Source organism: Ictidomys tridecemlineatus, chromosome 5 (assembly GCF_052094955.1).
Source record: "Ictidomys tridecemlineatus isolate mIctTri1 chromosome 5, mIctTri1.hap1, whole genome shotgun sequence".
Lineage (NCBI taxonomy): Eukaryota > Metazoa > Chordata > Mammalia > Rodentia > Sciuridae > Ictidomys > Ictidomys tridecemlineatus.
Window position 1 is genome coordinate 38,681,438 of NC_135481.1, and position 19,746 is coordinate 38,701,183.

At 40.2% G+C, this 19,746-nt stretch overlaps 1 protein-coding gene and 1 pseudogene across 1 annotated transcript in view; both read right to left on the reverse strand.

Annotated features, from left to right (window-relative positions):
• Rtf1 (RTF1 homolog, Paf1/RNA polymerase II complex component) overlaps positions 1-8,600 on the reverse strand; it is a 59,768-nt gene extending 51,168 nt beyond the window's left edge. Inside the window, exon 1 of the mRNA XM_005316435.5 lies at positions 8,388-8,600. Coding sequence (XP_005316492.1) covers positions 8,388-8,585 — 198 coding nt within the window. The 5' untranslated portion in view covers positions 8,586-8,600. The remainder of the gene's footprint in view (positions 1-8,387) is intronic.
• An 8,637-nt stretch (positions 8,601-17,237) lies between these two features.
• LOC106144811 (small ribosomal subunit protein eS6 pseudogene) lies at positions 17,238-18,095 on the reverse strand (annotated as a pseudogene).
• Positions 18,096-19,746: the final 1,651 nt, after the last annotated feature.

The window sequence follows — 19,746 nt, forward strand, 5'->3', positions numbered from 1 at the left end:
GCAACTTAGCAAGATTCTGTCTCAAAATTAAAAAATTAAATTACATTTAAAAAGAGAATGGAAGGTAGGTGCAATGGCACATGCCTGTAATCCCAGTGGCTTGGGAGGCTGAAGCAGGTGGATTGCAAGTTCAAAGCCAGCCTCAGCAACTTGGTGAGGCTTAAACAATTTAGCAAGACCCTGCCTCAAAATAAAATAAAAGGGTCTGGGATCATAGCTCTATGTTGGAGTGCTTGCCTAGCAATGCGTGAGGAACTGGGTTCGATTCTCAGCACTGCAAGTAAATGAAATAAAATGTCCATTGACAACTAAATATAAATAAATAAATAAAATTTTAAAAGGGCTGGGGAAGTGGCTCAGTGGTTAAGTGCCCCTGGGTTTAATCCCTGGTACCCCCCCCCCAAAAAAAGGGCAAGGGCTGAAGTAGGTGGGGCTGGGGTTATAGCTCAGTGGTAGAGTGCTTTCTTAGCACATTTGAGGCACTGGGTTTGATTCATTAAAAAATAAAGTTATTATTTCCATCTACAACTAAAAATATAAAACATACACACACACACATAAAGGGCTAGGGATGTGGCTCAGTGTTTAAGTACCCCATGGTACTAAAAAAAAAAAAAAAAAAAAAGAGGCAGGGGGGTAGTGCTGGGGATGTAACTCAATGGTAGAGTGCTTTCCTAGCATGTGCCAGTCCCTGAGTTCAATCTCCAGTACTGGGATGGGGTGGGAGGTTTAAATTTGAAAAGCTGTGCATGGTATGTGCATGTAGACTCAGCTCTCAGGAGGTTTAAGCAGGATAGCTTGGGCCTAGTATTTCAAGGTCAGTCTGAGCAAAATAGTGAGACCCTGATTCTGTAAAAACAAAAATGGCAAATCTGAATACCTCTTCCATTTTATAATCCCTCAATGCCTTCTTATTACTCTCAGAAGACCTTAACATTAACAATACAGTCCTGTCAGTGGCTTTAAGACTTTCTTTTTAAATCCAGTCAATAGTAGGAGAAATTAACACCTTAGGATCCATTATATACACACATATATATTAATGAAACACAGGTTTCACGAAACATAGAAAAGTCTTTATCTTTACTATGTATATCATACTTAATGTTTTCTATTCAATTAAATTTCATTTTTATTTTAACTGTTGGCTGTAACCCACTAAACTTGACTTCTCCACCCTCAAATAGTCAAAACAGAAGCTACCTCTGCAGTTTCATTTGTACTACTATCTCTTCAACTAGTGCTGTTCCACTTACCCTGGGCATCTTTCAGTTTCATGAGGGTACTAGGTCCTTTCTGCCTCATTTCTTTCTGTATGTTAGTCTCTCAACCATGAATACTCAACTACACCCTTCCTTACTCTTCAAGCTCCTAACCTCCTTTTCTTCTTCCAGGTTTCACTTTCATCAGGTTATTATAGGGTTGCTAATCAAAGACAATATCCTTGTTCTTCCTTCACATCCTACAGCAGTTTTAAGGAAATGAGTCTCTGAACATTCCCCCTTCCTCCATCTCTCTCTCTCTCATACCACTTTAAGCTCCTTCTTCCATTTTGTTCACCTAGTAGCCCTAGTGCCTAGCACTGTCTAACACATTTCGTCAAAGACAAATGATCTCCACCCTGACGGAACAACAAATATACCAACAGAACTTGCGTCTGAGATAGATTTGACCATTTCTTTGCTTTCTTTCTCTCTTTCTTTTTGGGGGGGAGGGCGAGTGGGGGCAGGGCTAGGGATTAAACCCAAGGCATTGTACCATGCAAGGCAAGCACACTACCAACTGAGCTATATCCCCAGCCCCTCTTTCTTTTCTTTTTGAGGCACAGTCTTGCTGAATTGCTGAGGCAGGCCTGGAACTTACCATCCTCTTGCCTCAGCCTCTCAAATCACTGGGATTTCAGGCTTGTGCCACCCAGGCTAGGCTTCCCTAATCATTTCTTTTAAATAACAGATAGATAGATAGATAGATAGATAGATAGATAGATAGATAGATAGATAGCAAATGAGTTACATTATGATACAAATTAAAAACTTTACAACAATGAGATTTCTCACCAATTCATTGTAGATTTCAAATCCTAGTCTCACTAAAGAGAAAAATTAGACTATTATACTAATAGTTATAATTATACTAATGAGAAAAACAAGTTTCAAATTTCCCAAGTTATATGGGAAAGGATACTTTATAACAATACCTTTTACACATAATGTCTAAAAAGAGATCCTAGAAAATAGTTAGGGGCCTATGCTCTCAAAGATACATTTAATTATTGCTTTTTCAAGTTGATAAGCAGAGAAAGAGAATGTGACAACATAATTACCATTTTAAATAAGGAAGGAAACTATGAAATAAAGCTTTCCATGTGCCTATAGTTTTTCTTTCTTTCTTTTGTATTGGGGATTGAACCCAGGGGCACTTTACCACTGACCTACATCCCCAGCTCAGCCCATTTATTTTTTATTTTGAAATAAGGTTTCACTAAGTTGCTGAGGCTGATCTTGAAACTATCTTCCAAATAGTTGGGATTATAGGCATATGCCACCATATATACCTTCTTTCTTTCTTTTTTTCTTTTTTTAAAGAAAGACACAGGCCTAGCATGTGTGAAGTACTGGGTTCAATTCTCAGCACCACATATATCCCAAATGTTTTCTCTGATATAAGGAGGCTGATTCGTACTGGGGTAGGGAGGGGGAGCATGGGAGGAATAGACAAACTCTAGATAGGGCAGAGAGGTGGGGGGGGAAGGGAGGGGGCATAGGGTAGAAATGATGGTGGAATGTGAGGGAAATCATTATTCAAAATACATGTATGAAGACACGAATTGGTGTGAACATACTTTGCATGCAAAAATAAATAAAAATAAAGCTCCACTGACAACTAGTGTGTGTGTGTGTGTGTGTATGTATATGTATGTATGTATGTATGTATATGTGTATATATATATATACATATATATATATACATATATATATGTATATATATATATATATATATATATATATAAATAAAAGGTGCGGGGGGCTGGGCGCCATAGTGTACAGCTGTAATCCCAGTGGCTCGGGACGCTGAGACAGGAGGATCTAGAGTTCTTAGCCAACCTCAGCAACTGTGAGGTCCTAAGCAACTCAGTGAGACCCTGTCTCTAAATAAAATACAAAATAGGGCTGGGGATGTGGCTCAGTGGCCGAATGCCCCTGAGTTCATTCCCGTTACCAAAAACTAAATTAACTAATTAAAAAAGAAAGGTACAGTAACATTTGCTTGTTTGTTTATTAAATGGCTTGCTATGGGAAGTGAAAATAGCTAACCTCAGGGCTGAGTTTAGAAGAACCAGACCCTCCAATCAGGCTGAGGTATTATTTTTTAATGAAGAATATCAACTTTTAATTTTTTATATTGTTCATTTTATTTATTTATTGTGGCACTGGAGGTCAAATCCAGGGTCTCATGAATGCTAGGCAAGCACTCTACTACTGAACTGTGTCTCCACCCTATTTTATTCACAACTTATTTGGAGGGAGATAATAGGGATTGAACCTAAGTGGGCTTTAATAGTTGAACTATAACCCCACCACTTTTTATTTTTTATTTTGAGACATGGTCTTGTCAAGATGCTTAGGGCCTCACTAACTTGCTGAGGCTGACCTGGAACTTGTGATCCTCCTGTGGCAGCCTCCCTATCTGCTAGGATTACAGGAATGCACTACTATGCTGGATGTGTTGTAGAAAAACCGTTTATAAATACTAAGTAACACTGATCTGAATAGAAATTATTTCCTTTATTATCTTGAGTGCTTTTCATTCTATAGAATTCACTGCATAAATATTTTTCATAAAGAGTAATACAATATCTCTATGCAAACGTGTAATGATGATAAAAATCCTATAGGTTTAACTCAAAGTCAGCCTCCCCCCCCCTCCCCCAGAGAGCACCAATGGCAAGTATCTTGCGATTTAAAAATGTTGAGGAAAGGATATGGCTAACATAATAACAAAGTCACTAGCAGGTCTCATGCTAAAAGAAAATTCTTCAAATTCTCAACTTAAGATCTGAGTTTTAAAAACCTTTGAAAATTAAAACAAGTTTTAAACTACTCCACTTAACTTGGACATATTATGAGAGACCAACTACTTACAGTGTCTTATTAAAAAGATTAACTTACATACAGACAGTTAATAGTCTCATCCATTAACATAAATCATAGTTACCTGGGCTTTATCTATTATAAATGCAAACTCTAGGGCTCTATGTGCTCTGAGGGTCTGATCCATTAAGTCTGGGGTAGCTGCTATACCTTTTACCACCCCAACCTACATTTTAAATAATCAACCCGGTGGCTTCTGACCCCAACCACCAGGAAAAAACAGCCTAGAAGGTTCATCCACTTCACCTTCAATAAGTACTAAGTTGGAGATAATACAATACTATTTAAAAAAATCTTAGATTTCCATGTGGAAAACTCAGGGAAAAAGGGCATCCTTACTAAGTGTGTCACTCTGATACTAGACAATTGGAGATTTGTTATGGTTTTTGTTCTTTCTACAAGAACCACACAGTAGACAGCAAGTATAATGTTAAAGCTCCAATAAAGACTCAGAACTAAACCATGAGCAGTGGCATACACCTGTAATTCCAGCAGCTCAGGAGACTAAGGCAGGAGGATCTCAAGTTCAAAGACAGCCTCAGCAAAAGCAAGGTACTAAGCAACTCAGTGAGACCCTGTCTCTAAAATAAAATACAAAATCGAGCTGGGGATGTGGCTCAGTGGTTGAGTGCCCCTGAGTTCAACCCTTGGTACCAAAAAAAAAAAGACTTAAAACTAAAAGGAGCAGCCCAAGACATTTTGGTAAAGAAAGGCCCAGAATGTACTGATTGTGTTCTGGCTCAGTAGTGGAGCATTTGCCTAGCATGTGCAAGGAGGCACTGGGTTCGATTCTCAGCACCACATTCTCTATAATCCTAGAGACTGAGGAGCCTGAAGCAGGTGAATTACACATTTGAGGCCAGCCTCATCAACTTAGTAAGGTCCTCAACAATTTAGCAGACCATATCTCAAAATAAAAAATAAAACGGGCAATGGGCACAGTGGCACATACCTGTGATCCCCGTGTTCTATAAACAAATAAATAAAGATCCATCAATAACTAATAAAAATATTTTTTTAAAAAAGAACCTAAAATCAGGCTGTTAACTTATATGAAGGCCTCTAGAGAAAACATCCAGAAGACTGAGAATTTTGATTCCTCTGAGAACCTGGCACAATGTGGAACAGACAGAAGACCCTGGTACCCATGTTAGGATGTAGAAGAGATTTTTGATCTAGTTCTCATCTCATAATAAAAATGCCAATAAGAAGTTAGAGTGGGGCTGGGGTTGTGGCTCAGCGGTAGAGCGCTCATCTAGTACATGTGAGAGGTTTGATCCTCAGCACCACACAAAAAATAAATAAATAAAATAAATGTATTGAGTCCAACTATAATTAAAAAATAAATATTAAAAAAAAGAAGTTAAAAGGGCCAGGCACAGTGATGCACACCTGTAACCCTAGTGGCTCAGGAGGCTGAGACAGGAGGTTAAGGCTGTTCAAGGTTAGCCTCAGAAATTTAGTGAAGCCCTAAGCAACTCAGTGAGATCACCCTGTCTGTAAATAAAATATAAAAAAAGACTAGGAATGTGGCTCAGTGGTTAGGTGCTCCTGATTTCAATCCTCAGTACCAAAAAAAAAAAAAAAAAAAGTTGTGGTTACAGGTAAGTTGGGGGGGGCTGGGGTTGTGGCTTAGCGGTAGAGTGCTTGCCTTACATGATCCAGACTCTGGGTTCAATCCTCAGCACCACATAAAAAAATAAACAAGTGAAATAAAGGTGTTGTGTCCAACTACAACTAAAAAACAAATAAAAGGTAAGTTGGAATTGCTGTTAAAACATATTAAGCATTACTTACAAGTTTCACATTAATTTCTTTTTATAAATAGATATTTAGAATTAGATTTCAAGCTGCAATCCCCTCCAGTTCCTACTGCAGAAAGCTCTCTGTGAATCGGGTAAAATATCTCAACCACCAATGGAAGCAATCTACTCATCTCATCAGAATTCTGTGGAAAACCACTAAGAACAGAATAATTTGCAACTTAGTTCATTCATCTTCAGAACAGATATTTTAAAAGTACTTTACTAAGTCCCCTAAATAATCTTTCAAGGATGAAGTTGTGGCTCAGTGGTAGAGTGCTTGCCTGGCATGTGTGAGGCCCTAAGTTCGATCCTTAGCACCACATATAAATAAAGAAATAAAGTAAAAAATCCATTGGCAACTAAAAGATATTTTAAAAATAATAATAATCTTTCAAACTGATGTGCCAATTTCCTCTAGTCAGTGTACTTTACAACATGAATTCTAGCAACATGGAAAATGGCCATGAAACATTATTCTCATTTTGTAATATGGAAAAATTAAAAGACTAACAGATTAAGTTGGTCTAATAGAATGAGTAAAGGCCTTATACTTGTACAGACTTACATTAAAATCCAATTCTATCACTAATTTTGAGAATTATTTAACTTCATTAAGCTCAGTTTTCCTCATGTGTAAAGTGGAGAAAATGATTCCAACTTCACCATGACTTGAAAACTTGAGAATGTAAAGCTGGGTGTGGTTGTGCACATCTGTAATCACAGCCACTTGGGAGGCTAAAGCAAGGGATTTGCAAGTTCAAGGCCAGCCTCAGCAATTTAGGGAGAGTCTATCTCAAAATAAAATTAAAAAGGTCTGGGGATGCAGCTTTGTGAGCATGCCTGGGTTTAATCCTAGTACAGCAAAATAAATAAATAAATAAATAATTAAAATGAAGGAAAAAAAACTTGATAATGTAACTAAAGCACTTAATTAAGCTTTCTGTTCACCTTAAGGTAGCTGATGTTATTACCAGAAACACACTTGCAGATCAGAAAATAGTGAAAAATACATTCTAATCCTCCTAATTGCCTGCCTAAACTTATCTTACCAACCAAACTTTTATAACCTAGAGTAGGTTTCTTAGATTTCAGGAGCCTTTCAATGAGAACAATTTCAACTTACTCTCTATATTCCTAGCCCAATACAAGGTTTCTATGCCTTAATAGTCCCCACTTCCCCACCTCCATTTAACAAACGTTCCTCTTTAACACCTTTCAGTTCTTCCTTCTTAATAAGTCCCCCCTTTTTATGCCCAAATACTTTAGTACTGGATCTCTGGCCTAGTACAAAGGACTCCCAAGAAACCATTTATTAAAAAACTTATAAGCTGACAATACTTGCATCATTATTCTTACAAACATTTGATCTTACAATCAGACAAGACTGATGTAACACCACGATTTTACAGTTAACACAATAGCTAGAAAGCAGCATAAGTCCAATTTAGAATTCAAAATTTCAGATCCAAAGTTTAATATTCTCTCAAAGTATACAGTTATTATCCCTTGCATATTCTTTTTTTATATCATTTGCTCATTAAAAGATGGAGGAAACCATCTTTGTACCTCTTGCTATCGTTAGAGCACTGTTACAAGGGTCCGCTTACTCCCTACAGTATTTTCTAGAGTATATAAACAGTTCAAGCTACCCCAAGACACTAAGGCCAAAAGTTACTTTCAATGCTTCCTGCACAATCTTCAAATAAGAAAGAATTCTGGGATGCTTTACAAAAGATCTAAGATGCCTGGGCCACAATCCCTCCATGCTGCCCCACCGTTTCCTCTCCCTAGAGTGTTTTCTTCGGTCTGACATTCCAACGGGAACCCATCTCAACCACAAACGACCCTAGTCGCCAAACAGACTCGTGCCCACAGCTAAGACTTCCTCGCCAAGCAAGCAGAACTCCTCGGAACATTTACCAATGTTCTTCCTCTCTGTCCACAACCCCTTTCCTAAAAAACTTCATCTTCCTGAGTCCGCACCTTCTCAGCTCTCTCCCCCTCCCATCGCCCCACGCTTACCCTTGCACCTCCTCCAAAACCTCCCAGCTTCCAGGGTTGGCGGGCGATACTTCCTATCTCTCCAGGCCCGGATCGCTTGGCTTGCAGCCCGCCGCCCCGATCCGGCCCCAGTAGATCTGATCGTGGCCCCCTTCGGTACCCCAGAGCCCGAGGCCCATCTGCCCGGTCCCTGCCCCGCCTCCCCGCCCAAGGCGCCAAGTCCTCGGTGCTCGGTCTCCAGGCCTGGGCTAGACTCGGAGGGCCTTGAATGCTGCGAGTAGGACAAGAAGCGGGTTGCAGCAGCAGTCAGGACACCGGGCGGGTCAGGCGCTCAAGCCAGGAGACTCCGGGCCCGGCCGGCTCTGGGCTCCAGTGGCTGGGACTCAGCCCTCCTGCTTTGCCGGCCCGCGCCTCCGCGGCCTGCCCTCACCTGATCCAGGTTCTCGTCGCTGCCGCTGTCCTCCGTGTCTGAGTCGATCACGACGCGGCCTTTCCGCTTCTTTACCATGTTGGTCCCCCGGCTCCCACGCCGGACGCCGCCCGGACTCCCCTCTTGCCCGCCTGCCAGTGGGACCGCCACTGCCGCCGAAGCCGCCGCTGCTCGACCCACACAAAGGCGACCGCGCATGCGCGCTCCGCTCCGCCCCTGACCCCGCCCCCCGCCAGGCGCACGCCGTTCGCTGGCGCCCGGCGCCCCGCCCTGCCCCACCCCCGACGCACCGTGGGAGGCGGGGCCGTATGCTCACGGTTTCCCGGCAGAGCACTGCTGTTGTCTTGCCGGGGACCGGCCCCGGAAACCTTGGCTGTTTCTCGGCTGCCAGGCCCGCGCTCGGTAGGCTACCTACCTATCAGGGGCTGAAGCCCGAAGGACCTAGGTCCGTTCTGAAAGCACACGCATCTCCATCCTATCAGTTCTCCCAAACTGATGGAGTGTGGAAGACCACTTCGAGGGTTACCCCAGTGGGCAGCACAGTCGTCCCGGACTTGCCGAGCACACCGGTTGAGGGACCGATCCTACCTACGTGAACTATCCAAGTCACAGCTGAATTGGGACCCGAAGAATGCATCTGAGTTACCCAAAAGAAGAATGGACGGAAGAGTGTTCCAAGCAGAGAACTGCGTGGGATAAGGCCCAGCGATTTGGTTCGATACCCATCCCCGACAAGCAAACAAACAAAACCGGAGAGAGAGAAAGACAAACCTTTGAGATCCGGGAACTGAAATTCTTTATAGCCGGAGCAGCAGGTGTGGTTAGGGAGATGGGTGGGGGGAAGGATGCGGCTCCTGTCGTTTGGAGCCTAATATGCTATACTAAGGGATTACTTGGGAGAAGAAAGAAGTCCCAGATAGGGATGATGTTCAGATTCTGGTTTAGGAAGCTGGTGGCAAGTAGGCCCTTTATCAAAATAAGAAAGTTCAAAAACAGAGAAGATGATGTGTGGAAGAAAGAAATTCGGTTTGTATCTTTTCAGTTTGAGGTCAACTATGAAAAAAGTAGCTCCAGAATTTATTTTTCTTTCTTTCTTTCTTTCTTTCTTTTTTTTTTAGAACTTAGAATATAAGGTAAGGAGCATAAGTAATAATTTGAAACTGCTCTCAGAACTGTTGGAGCCCATTAATTCATTAATTCTGGTAGTGAACTTAGGAATTAGTTCTTTGGGCAAGCCAATGAATTCTTGCTCCCTTACTCCCCTTTGCCCTTTTCTGTATAAATTTTATTTTTTCCACAAAGTTACACATACAAATGTAAATGCCTTAAAATAATAAAGAACCTATGTCATACACAGAGAGGTCCCTGGAAATAAATACTTACTTCAGTGTCCAATTTGTGTTGTTACTTGAAAAGGTGTTCAGGATTAAGTTGAAGGAAATAACCTAAATAAAGCCCCGCTACCTCTTTACTCCTGAAGACTTTTCCTAAAATATACCACTAGACATCTGATCCCCCAGCATACCTTTGAATGAGCCCATGGCCAAGATGAAAATGACCAGAGCATCTCTCCCAATTCTAGCCACCTGAAAGCCTAGTGCCCTTCTATGAGGACTCTAAATGTGTTAATACACAGAATTTCTTAAAAAAAAAAAAAGCTATAATATAATCAGTAGCCCTTGACTAGAATTTTAAAAGCTGTGTCCTTTGAGTGAAATCTGTTGATTTGTTTTAGTTTGGTTATGCTGTACTTGGGGTTGAACCCATATCCCTTCCCTTTTTTAGACAGAATCTCACTAAGATGCCCATGCTGACCTTGAAGTTCCATTCTTTTTTCAGCTTCCCATGTTGCTGAGATTATAGGCCAACACTACTGCACCCAGATGAAACCTTTTGATTTTCATATTTCTGTAAGGAGCTCTCATTATTCATGTACTGGAGTTACTCCATATTGAGACTAATCAGTGTCTAAATCATCTAAATGAAGAGAATAACCATCCTGCACTCAACTCCCTCCTTTTTAATTATTTATTTATTTATTTTTATTATTAGTTGTTCAAAACATTACAAAGCTCTTGACATATCATATTTCATACATTTGATTCAAGTGTATTATGAACTCCCATTTTTACCCCGTATACAGATTGCAGAATCATGTCGGTTACACATCCACATTTTTACATACTGCCATACTAGTGTATGTTGTATTCTGCTGCCCTTCCTATCCTCTACTATCCCCCCTCCCCTTCCTCAACTCCCTCTTGAGTTGGCTTTCCCAAATACTAAACCTGTGAAAGCTTCCAATTAATAAAATGATGATGATAATAATGAACTCGTAAGGTTTTTATAAGGTTTATATGAGTTAGCACATGTAAAAAGGCAGCGCAGGATGGGAGGGTGCTTCAAATGCTTAGTAGCAAAGACTAAATAATAAATGTCAGCTATAATTGTTATTATACTTTGAGGAGGGAGACTGTACAGCAGGTGTTGGAGAAAAAGGATTAGAGATGGGATTTTTGTTTTATTCTGTTTATTTTTTGCAGTGCTGGGGATTGAAGCTGGGGCCTGGCATGTGTTTGGCAAGTGCTCGACTACTGAACTACATCCCAGTCTCAGATTTACTTTATTATTATTATTTTTTTAAATTTTTAATTTTTTTTTAGTTGTAGATGTACAGAGTATATTTATTTATTTTTATGTGGTGCTGAGGATCAAACCCAAGGCCTCACACGAGAGGCAGGGGCACTGAGCTACAGCCCCAGCCCCCCAGATTTACTTTAAAAGAAATTTTTTTGGTTCATAATAGTGATGTAACATTAAGATTCATATCCTAGATTTAGTTTTGAAGTGTTGGGGAGAAAACCCAGGGCCCTACCCATGCTGGGCAAGTGTTCTATCACTGAGCCATGTCCCCAGCCCAATTTTTATTTTATTTATTTATTTATTTATTTTTTAAACATTTCTTTTTTTTTTTAAATATCTATTTATTTTTATGTGGTGCTGAGAATCGAACCCAGGGACTCACACATGCTAGATGGGCACTCTACCACTGAGCTACAACCCCAGCCCCTATCAATTTTTATTTTTTACTTTATAGTCTTTGGTGCTGTTTGAACTTTTTATACCAAGAATAAATTTTTATCATAATTTTAAAGTAGTTTTGGAAACTAGATTTTTTATTTATAAAATGATTTCTCCGTATTATAAATCAACTTAGAAGGGTATAAAGGGAAAGAAAACTATATAAAATTCTGTCATTCCAAGAAATCCATGAATTCTTTTCTGAAACAAAATTGTCTTTGTGTGCATATATTTATTTAACATGTATTTATCAAGTACATATTACATATCTGAACAAAACAAGTCCCCTGCTCTCAAGAGCTTACATTCATGACGTACATATTGCAAAAGGCATGTACATTTAAAATGCTGTAAGGACCCCTTTTTATACAGGCCACCCCAGAGGACAAAAGAAATTTTTTACATCTGTTGTTTGAGAAAATGTAAAGTGGCAAAAACTATGGGTTCACTAATAAATGAGTTGGTTTTCTATTCCTTACAATCTATATATCTTTCTCTTTTTGGTACTGGGGATTGAACTCAGGGGCACTCAGCCACATCCCCAGTCCTATTTTGTATTTTTTATTTAGAGACATGTTCTCACTGAGTTGCTCAGCGCCTCGCCACTGCTGAAGCTGGCTTTGAACCATGATCTACTCTTGCCTCAGCCTCCTGAGCCGCTGGGATTACAGGCATGCACCACTGAGCCCAGCTCACAACCATATTATTATTTTTTTTAATTAAAAATAAGCAGCTGGGCATGGTGGCGCAGGCCTGCAATCCCAATGGCTTGAGAGATTGAAGCAGGAGGAGAGAGAGTTCAAAGCCAGTCTCAGCAACTTAGCTAGACCCTAACCAATTTAGAGAGACCCTGTCTCAAAATAAAAAGGACTATGGATTTAGCTCACTGGTACAACAATCCCTGGGTTAAATCCCCAGTACTAAAAAGAGAAAAAAAAGTTTATGTGTGTGCCAGTTGCAGTGGTGAGGAGGATCACGAATTCAAAGCCAGCCTCAGTAATGGTGAGATGCAAAGCAACTTAATGAGATCCTGTCTTTAAATAAAATCCAAAAAAAATTAGTGCTGGGGATGTGGCTCAGTGGTCAAGCACCTGAGTTCAATCCCCAGTACCCACCCCACCAAAAAATGTGTGTATGTGAACTTTGGCAGAAAGACTAGGGGAATCATTGCTGTGAATATTTGCCATGTGTGGAGAGTGGTGACAGTAACTGGGAGACCAATGTTTGAGATTGGGGTCCCTGATGACTTCATGGCTGTGGCATACTTGGAGGCTGGGAAACTCTTATACAAAGGCGTAGGACACTGGAACCTGCTAGTTTGGTGGCAGGCGCTGGTCGCAGCAGCCATGGTGTTGCAGGGACCTTCCTTTAGGTGTCCTTTTCTCTTTAAGACCTGAGTTCAGAATCTGAAAATAGATATGAAAGTGGGCAGGAAATGCTAACTTTTTACTGGAGGCACCTGCTGTCAATTTTCTGACCTATTTCCTGTCCTTGTTCCACTAACAATCTCCCTAATTCCCTGAGGGTCAGGCGTCCTTGTCTGTCACTCTAACCTTCCAATTATAATCATTGCATCTACCTAGTTTCTGGCAGTAAGTACTGCCACCTGGCCTCTTATTTGAAGGCCCAATCACCCCATTGCCATTAGTGAGCCTAGCTTTGTAACAACCTCTCCTGTAGTTAGTCATGACCCACATGATAGAAACACTATCAAACTCCTAGTGATACTGGTGCACCTTTTACCAATATGTTTTCTTTATGACCTTGGTAATGGTGTATCTTCTAGGTATTTCCATGAACCAATCATTTGACAGATTTTTCTAGCCTTATATTTTTCACTTACATTCATTTCTCTAAGCTTTCTAATCATAAACAATCAGTTTTGGCAGTTCTGCCTTTTTTATTTATTTTTTTTACTTCACATGAGCTGTAGCATTTTCCATGCTTTTAATAGCCACTGTAGTAGCAATTCTGCAAATTTGGGATCTTTAGCAAGGTAATGAATGCTGTATCTCAAGAAAGTGCTTGCCTACCACATGTGAGGAACTAGGTTTGATCCTCAGCACCACATAAAAAAATAAACAAGTAAAGGGATTGTGTCCATCTATTTTTATTATTTTTTAAATTTTTAGTTGTAGTTGAATATAATATCTTTTATATATATATATATATATGCATATATATAATTTAGAGATAGGATCTCACTAAGTTGCTTAGGGCCTCACTAAATTGCTGAGGCTGGCTTTGAAAATCCTCCTGCCTCAGCCTCCCAAACCACTGGGATAACAGGCATGCCCTGCCATACCTAGCTGAAAAATTTCATTATCTTGATAAGCACCCTCAGAATGCAGTCCTTGTTATTCTCCCAACTCCTGGCATTACTGCTTTGCTAGTTCTTGTAGCTTTTTTGGGTATAGTTTCTTTCCTCTTTTATCAGACCCAATATGTTTCTCACTTGGTTATAAGTGTAGTGACCAGGGCAAAGGGTAAAGGCAGACTTGCTGTGTATGGGGGCTGTACATGCAATTTGCAGGAGACAGGCCTGTCTACAAGAAAGACAAGCACCAGATGTGATGGCCCACAACTGTAATCCCAGATATTCTGGAAGCTGAGGCAGGAGGATTGCAAGTTTAATGCCAGCCTGGGCAACTTTTCCAGACCCTTTTCTACGTAAAAAAATGTCTGAGAATATAACTCAGTGGTAGAATGCTTGCCTAGCATAGGTTCCATCCCTAGGACAACAAAAAGAAAAAATGAGGGACCTGAGAATGTACTCACTTGGAGAAAGTTTGCCTAACCATTTGTTCAATTCCTAATACTGATGGGGGAAGGAGACCTCTTCAGGAGCATTAACCAACTACTCCTATCCCAAATTCCATTATTTCCCAGATAATGCCCTGGCCTTCGTTTAACAGATCTGCCTTGCAAGTTCAACCTTATTGGAAATCAGGCTACTCTGATGATTATCCTGGATTTCCACTTTCCTTTCTCTCAGATTGTAGATATATTTTTAAAATATTTATTTTTTTAGTTTTAGGTGGACACAATGTCTTTATTTTACATTTATGTGGTGCTGAGGATTGAACTTAGTGCCTCATGCATGCTAGGCGAGCACTCTACCACTGAGCCCAGATTGTAGATATTTAAAGCTTCTTTATATGTGACTAAGGAGGCCCAGGCTTTCACACCTGACTTTCAGTAACAGCCACCCAATTCCACTATCTTTATCATTACTATAGCTCCCTTTTTTTTCATAAGTCTGATATCTACCAGCTAGTACATTTCCTTCCACTGGCATACTATGTACCCTATTCATCAACAATGAAATAGTCAATATCTTGACTTGATCCACTACACTATCTTGTAGTAGATCTTTGGATGGCCTACCTCCTAAACTTCATTGCCTATTTTCTCAGACCACTCCTGGCAACAATTGTTGCTGATTGCATTCTCAGGAAAAGGACTCAGGCCATGCAGTGGTGCATGCCTGTAATCCAAGCTATTCAGAAGGTTGAGGAGGAAGAATTGCAAGTTCAAGCCCAGCCTGGGCAATTTAGAGATACCCTGATCAAAAGAAAATAATAAAAAGGGCTGGGGACGTAGCTTAGTGGAGAGGTAGAGTGCAATCATCAGTGTCAGGTGGAAAAAAAAAGTAGACTCCAATGGAGATTAGCATGCAGGATATTTATCAGAGAGTATCCCTGGGATTAACAATTTTGGAAGAGAGAGAAAGAGAAGATGAGCTGAAGTGTGGGCCTGATTATCATGTCAATCTGTGACATGGACACTCTGAAGCTAAAATCAGAGTTGACCCATATTAAGTTGAAATAACCAGACTTATTTTGTGTGTGTGGTGCTGGGGATTAAACTCAGGGATGCTCTACCACTGAGCTATATCCCCAGTATTTTTCTTTTGTGACAGAGTCTTGCTAGCTGCTCAGGATGATCCTGAACTTGGAATCCTCCTGTTTTAATCTCCCAAATTGCTGAGATTATAAGCATGCCCCACCATACTGGCTTGGCCAGACCTTTTTAGCCCTGCCTTAGTCATTAGATGTAGTCCACATGGGAAGGGTGTGAATTTATACATGAGACTCTGCAACCTGACTCTGAAGTATCTAAGAGCTAAATGTTGTCAGCTGGGGAAGCAAGTCCTTCCTTCCTGGACAACACATCTCTATCCATCCAGAAATTGAGACACATAGAGGTCCTAAAGTCATTTAGTTGTTAAGTGATAGAACCCATCTCACTTCAAAGTCATGAATCATGGTCTTAAACTTTAATTTTTTGGGGGGTAAGGTAGGGTACCAGGGATTTAATCCAGAGCGATTAACCATTGAGCCACATTCCAGCGCTTTTTATTTTGAAATAGTGTCAAATTGCTTAGGGCCTCAGTAAGTTGCTGAAGTTGGCTTTGAACTTGTGATCCTCCTGCCTCAGCCTCCTGAATTTCTGAGATTACAGGTGTACAACATCATACCTGGCTTTGAGATCTATTTACTAACCTGAAACTAAAGTGACTGGAAAGTAAGAAGAATGAAACAAGATTAATCTCAATTTATGGAAAGGAAAATGACTGCTAGGATTACAGGCATGCACCACTGTGCTCAGCTAACTTTAATTCTTGAGTGTAATTATTTACTCATTACTTGAGACATATGTCACAGCTGATTGTAACAGCTGTTTGAAACCACTAATACCAGGGAATCACACAATTTTAATTTCTTTAGAAAAATTTTATTGTGGAAATTTTCAAACATAAACAGAAAATAGAAATGTATAATGAACTGACAAGTATTCAACAATTACCTTAGAAATCCTACAATATAAATTTTTGCTTTATCAAAGGCCAAACTTATGGGCTTGTTTAATAATACAGGATTCCCTATCTTACATATTTCACATGTCAAATAGATGAGAAACCAGCTTTCTGTGCCAGGCACTGAATGAATTTCTGCAGAAACAAAGGTGAACAAGATACCATTCTTACAACCAAATTTAGTGATTCTTGAATGCAAGTGAAAATCATCTACAAACTTGTTAAAATTCAAGTCTGAACTGGTGATGTAGCTCATTCTCAGTGGTAGAGCATTTGTCTAACATGGGTACTGCACTTGGTTCAATCCCCAGTACTACCAAAAAACTATTCCAAAAGATGAGCCCAATCGCCTGGCGTGCGTGCGGCCCGGGTTCGATCCTCAGCACCACATTCCAACAAAGATGTTGTGTCCGCCAAGAACTAAAAAATAAATATTAAAAATTCTCTCTCTCTCTCTCTCTCTCTCTCTCTCTCTCTCTCTCTCTCTCTCTCTCTCCTCTCTCACTCTCTCTTTAAAAAAAAAAAAAAAGATGAGCCCAAGATAACCTCTGAGAATGACATGAAAAGTTTAAAGATGAAAAAAAAATGTAGCCTTGAAAAACCTGTTATCTGCCATTATATAGGAGTTTTCAGAAGATACCAAATAATTAATTACTCATTGGACAAATATTTGATGACTGATTACTTTTTCCTAGGTACTGGTGGGCATCCCTTTTGTCTAAATTTCTTCCTATATTCTACATTCAGATGCTTCTATGTCTCAAAAGCATTAGGTACTTCTATTGATTATTGCTTTTATTTTATGTGTCTTTAGTCTCACTGCTGGCTCCTTATAGCATATTTCCTTTGTCTGAAAAGTGAAAATTTCTTTGGCATTTGTCTCTTTTATATATATGTGTGTGTGTGTGTGTGTGTATTTTTGAAGGTCTGGTCTGATCTTATTTATTTGTTACTGATAAAAATTCTTATTTTTGACTGGACTCAGAAGTAGAAGCTCTCAGAGAAGACAGCCTACGTCTCTTGGCAATCTGTTCCTGGCGTTTTTCTTTGGCTTCTTTCATTCTCTTGGCCAAAAGTTTGGCATATTCTGCAGCCTCTTCTTCTTAGAATGCTGTTTCTTCAGAGCAATATGCAGGCGCTTGTGTTGCAGGACACGTGGAGTAACAAGATGCTGAATCTTTGGTGCTTTGGTCCTGGGTTTTTTACCTTCCTTGTTTAAGGGTTTTCTGACAACATATTGGTGGACATCATCTTCCTTAGAGAGATTGAAAAGTTTGCAGATTCTACTAGCTCTTTTGGGTCCCAGTCTTCAAGGTACAGTAGTATCAGTAAGTCCAGGAATATCTTTCTCTCCTTTTTTTACAATAACCAAGTTGAGAACGCTCAGATTGGCATCCACAATGCAATCTCGAACAGATTTGCGCTTTCTCTCTCCAGTTCACCTGGGTCTATAACATGAGTGCCCCTTACTCAGTGTTAGGCGAACACGGCCATGGGTCAAGACACCCTGCTTCATGGGAAAACCTTGTTTGTCGTTCCCACACTGATTCGGACCACATAACCCTTCCATTCTTCACCCAGAGCATCCGCAGCAACTTCTGTGGCCATATGCTTCCATAAAAAGTACAAAGTTTGCGTTCATTGTCCACTTCAATGAGTTTCTGACAGCCAGTGGCTGGGAAGGAGATATTCAGACCCTTCTCTACCTGGAGCCAGGACCTTGGTGTGCTGGGACTGACGCAGTGTTCTAAGTGTGTGTGTGTGTGTGTGTGTGTGTGTGTGTGTAATTTTTTAGTTGTAAGTTGACACAATATTTTTTATTTATTTATTTATTTTTAGGTAGTGATGATGATCGAACCCAGGACCTCGCATGAGCTAGGTGAGCACTCTACCGCTGAGCCAGCAGGCATTTGTCTCTTTTTTTGCTTAATAATGTTCCATTTTTTAAAAATGCCTCTCTGAGAAGGTGACATTTGGCCTTTAATATTTATTTTTTAGTTTTTGGCGGACACAATATCTTTGTTTGTATGTGGTGCTGAGGATCGAACCCAGGCCGCATGCATGCCAGATGAGCGAGCTACCGCTTGAGCCACATCCTCAGCCCTCCATTTTCTTTCTTCACAACTTTACCAGTTAAGATGTTTTGGCTGATAGTAATAAAAAACAGAATATTTCTGGCTTAAACAAAATAATGTATTGACGGGGTTGGGGTAATCCCCTACATGAGGCCCTATGTTCAGTCTTGGACCACATGTATACACACACAAATCTATTGGTTCATATAACTAGAAAGTCCAGAAGTAGGTCTGGCCTTAGGCTCAAACACTGTCAGGAAGAGACTGGCTTCTTTCTGTTTTTGGCTCTGCCTTTTTTTTTTTTTTTTTTTTGTGGTGCTGGAGATTGAACCCAGGGCCTTGGGCATGTGAGGCAAGCACTCTACCAACTGAGCTATATCCCCAGCCCTGCCTTACTCTTTATTAAATATTTTTTAGGTTGTTGATGGACATTTATTTATTTATTTATTTATGGTCCTGAGAATCGAACCCAGTACCTCACACATGTGAGGCAAGTGCCATACCACTGAGCTACAACTACTGCCTTAATCTTTGTTATCTTACCCTACCTACACCCAGGCAACTCTAGAGTCTCTCCTCAAGGTTGCAAAAATGGTTCCTATCTTTGTTTCTGCTTCCTGGCTACCATGAACTGAATAACTTTCCTCTGCCATGCTCTTCCTCCATGATATTCTGCCTTATCTCAGGCCCAGAGCAATGGAATTGACTGACCATGAACTGATCTTCTGAAATTTCTTTTGCATATTAGAAATGATAAGACACCAAGGACCAAGATCAGGAGAAACTATGAGGAAAAAGGGATTCAAGTCACTGTCCTGCCTGCACTTAACTTTGAAAAAGAACTCCCAGAGGGTTTCAAGCAATCAAATATAGGTTACCAAGATGAGAGACTTCACATATAGGACAATGAGATAAAAATTTAAGATAGAATGAGTCATGAGTAGTCCATTGGTATGTTGCCAAATTTGGGGGGCAGGGCAGGACAACAACGAGGTCTACATTCAGAATTAAATCATATGGCCAAGAGTGGAGAAATGGTTTCTCTAATAATATTTGAGGTTACTTTACTACCAGGAGAGAAAATGCTACTTAGCAATCAATAGAGGAGTCTCATTGTAAGAGCCATGCTCCTGCAAGTCTAAAACCATGGACCACAATCATTTGCTGGGCATTTACCCAAAAAAGGGCTTACAATTGTAAATATGTATCTTTCATAGCACAGAAGCATCTCTCAAGGACTTGAGAGTCATTTCTCAGGAATGTAACCATCAAAAGAAGTCTCCAAGACTCCATGAGAAGACAGTATTCTAACTTTGATAATTACCTGCCAACAAACACAGCTGGCCTAATCTCACTTATACTAAACAATGCTTTGTACTTTCTA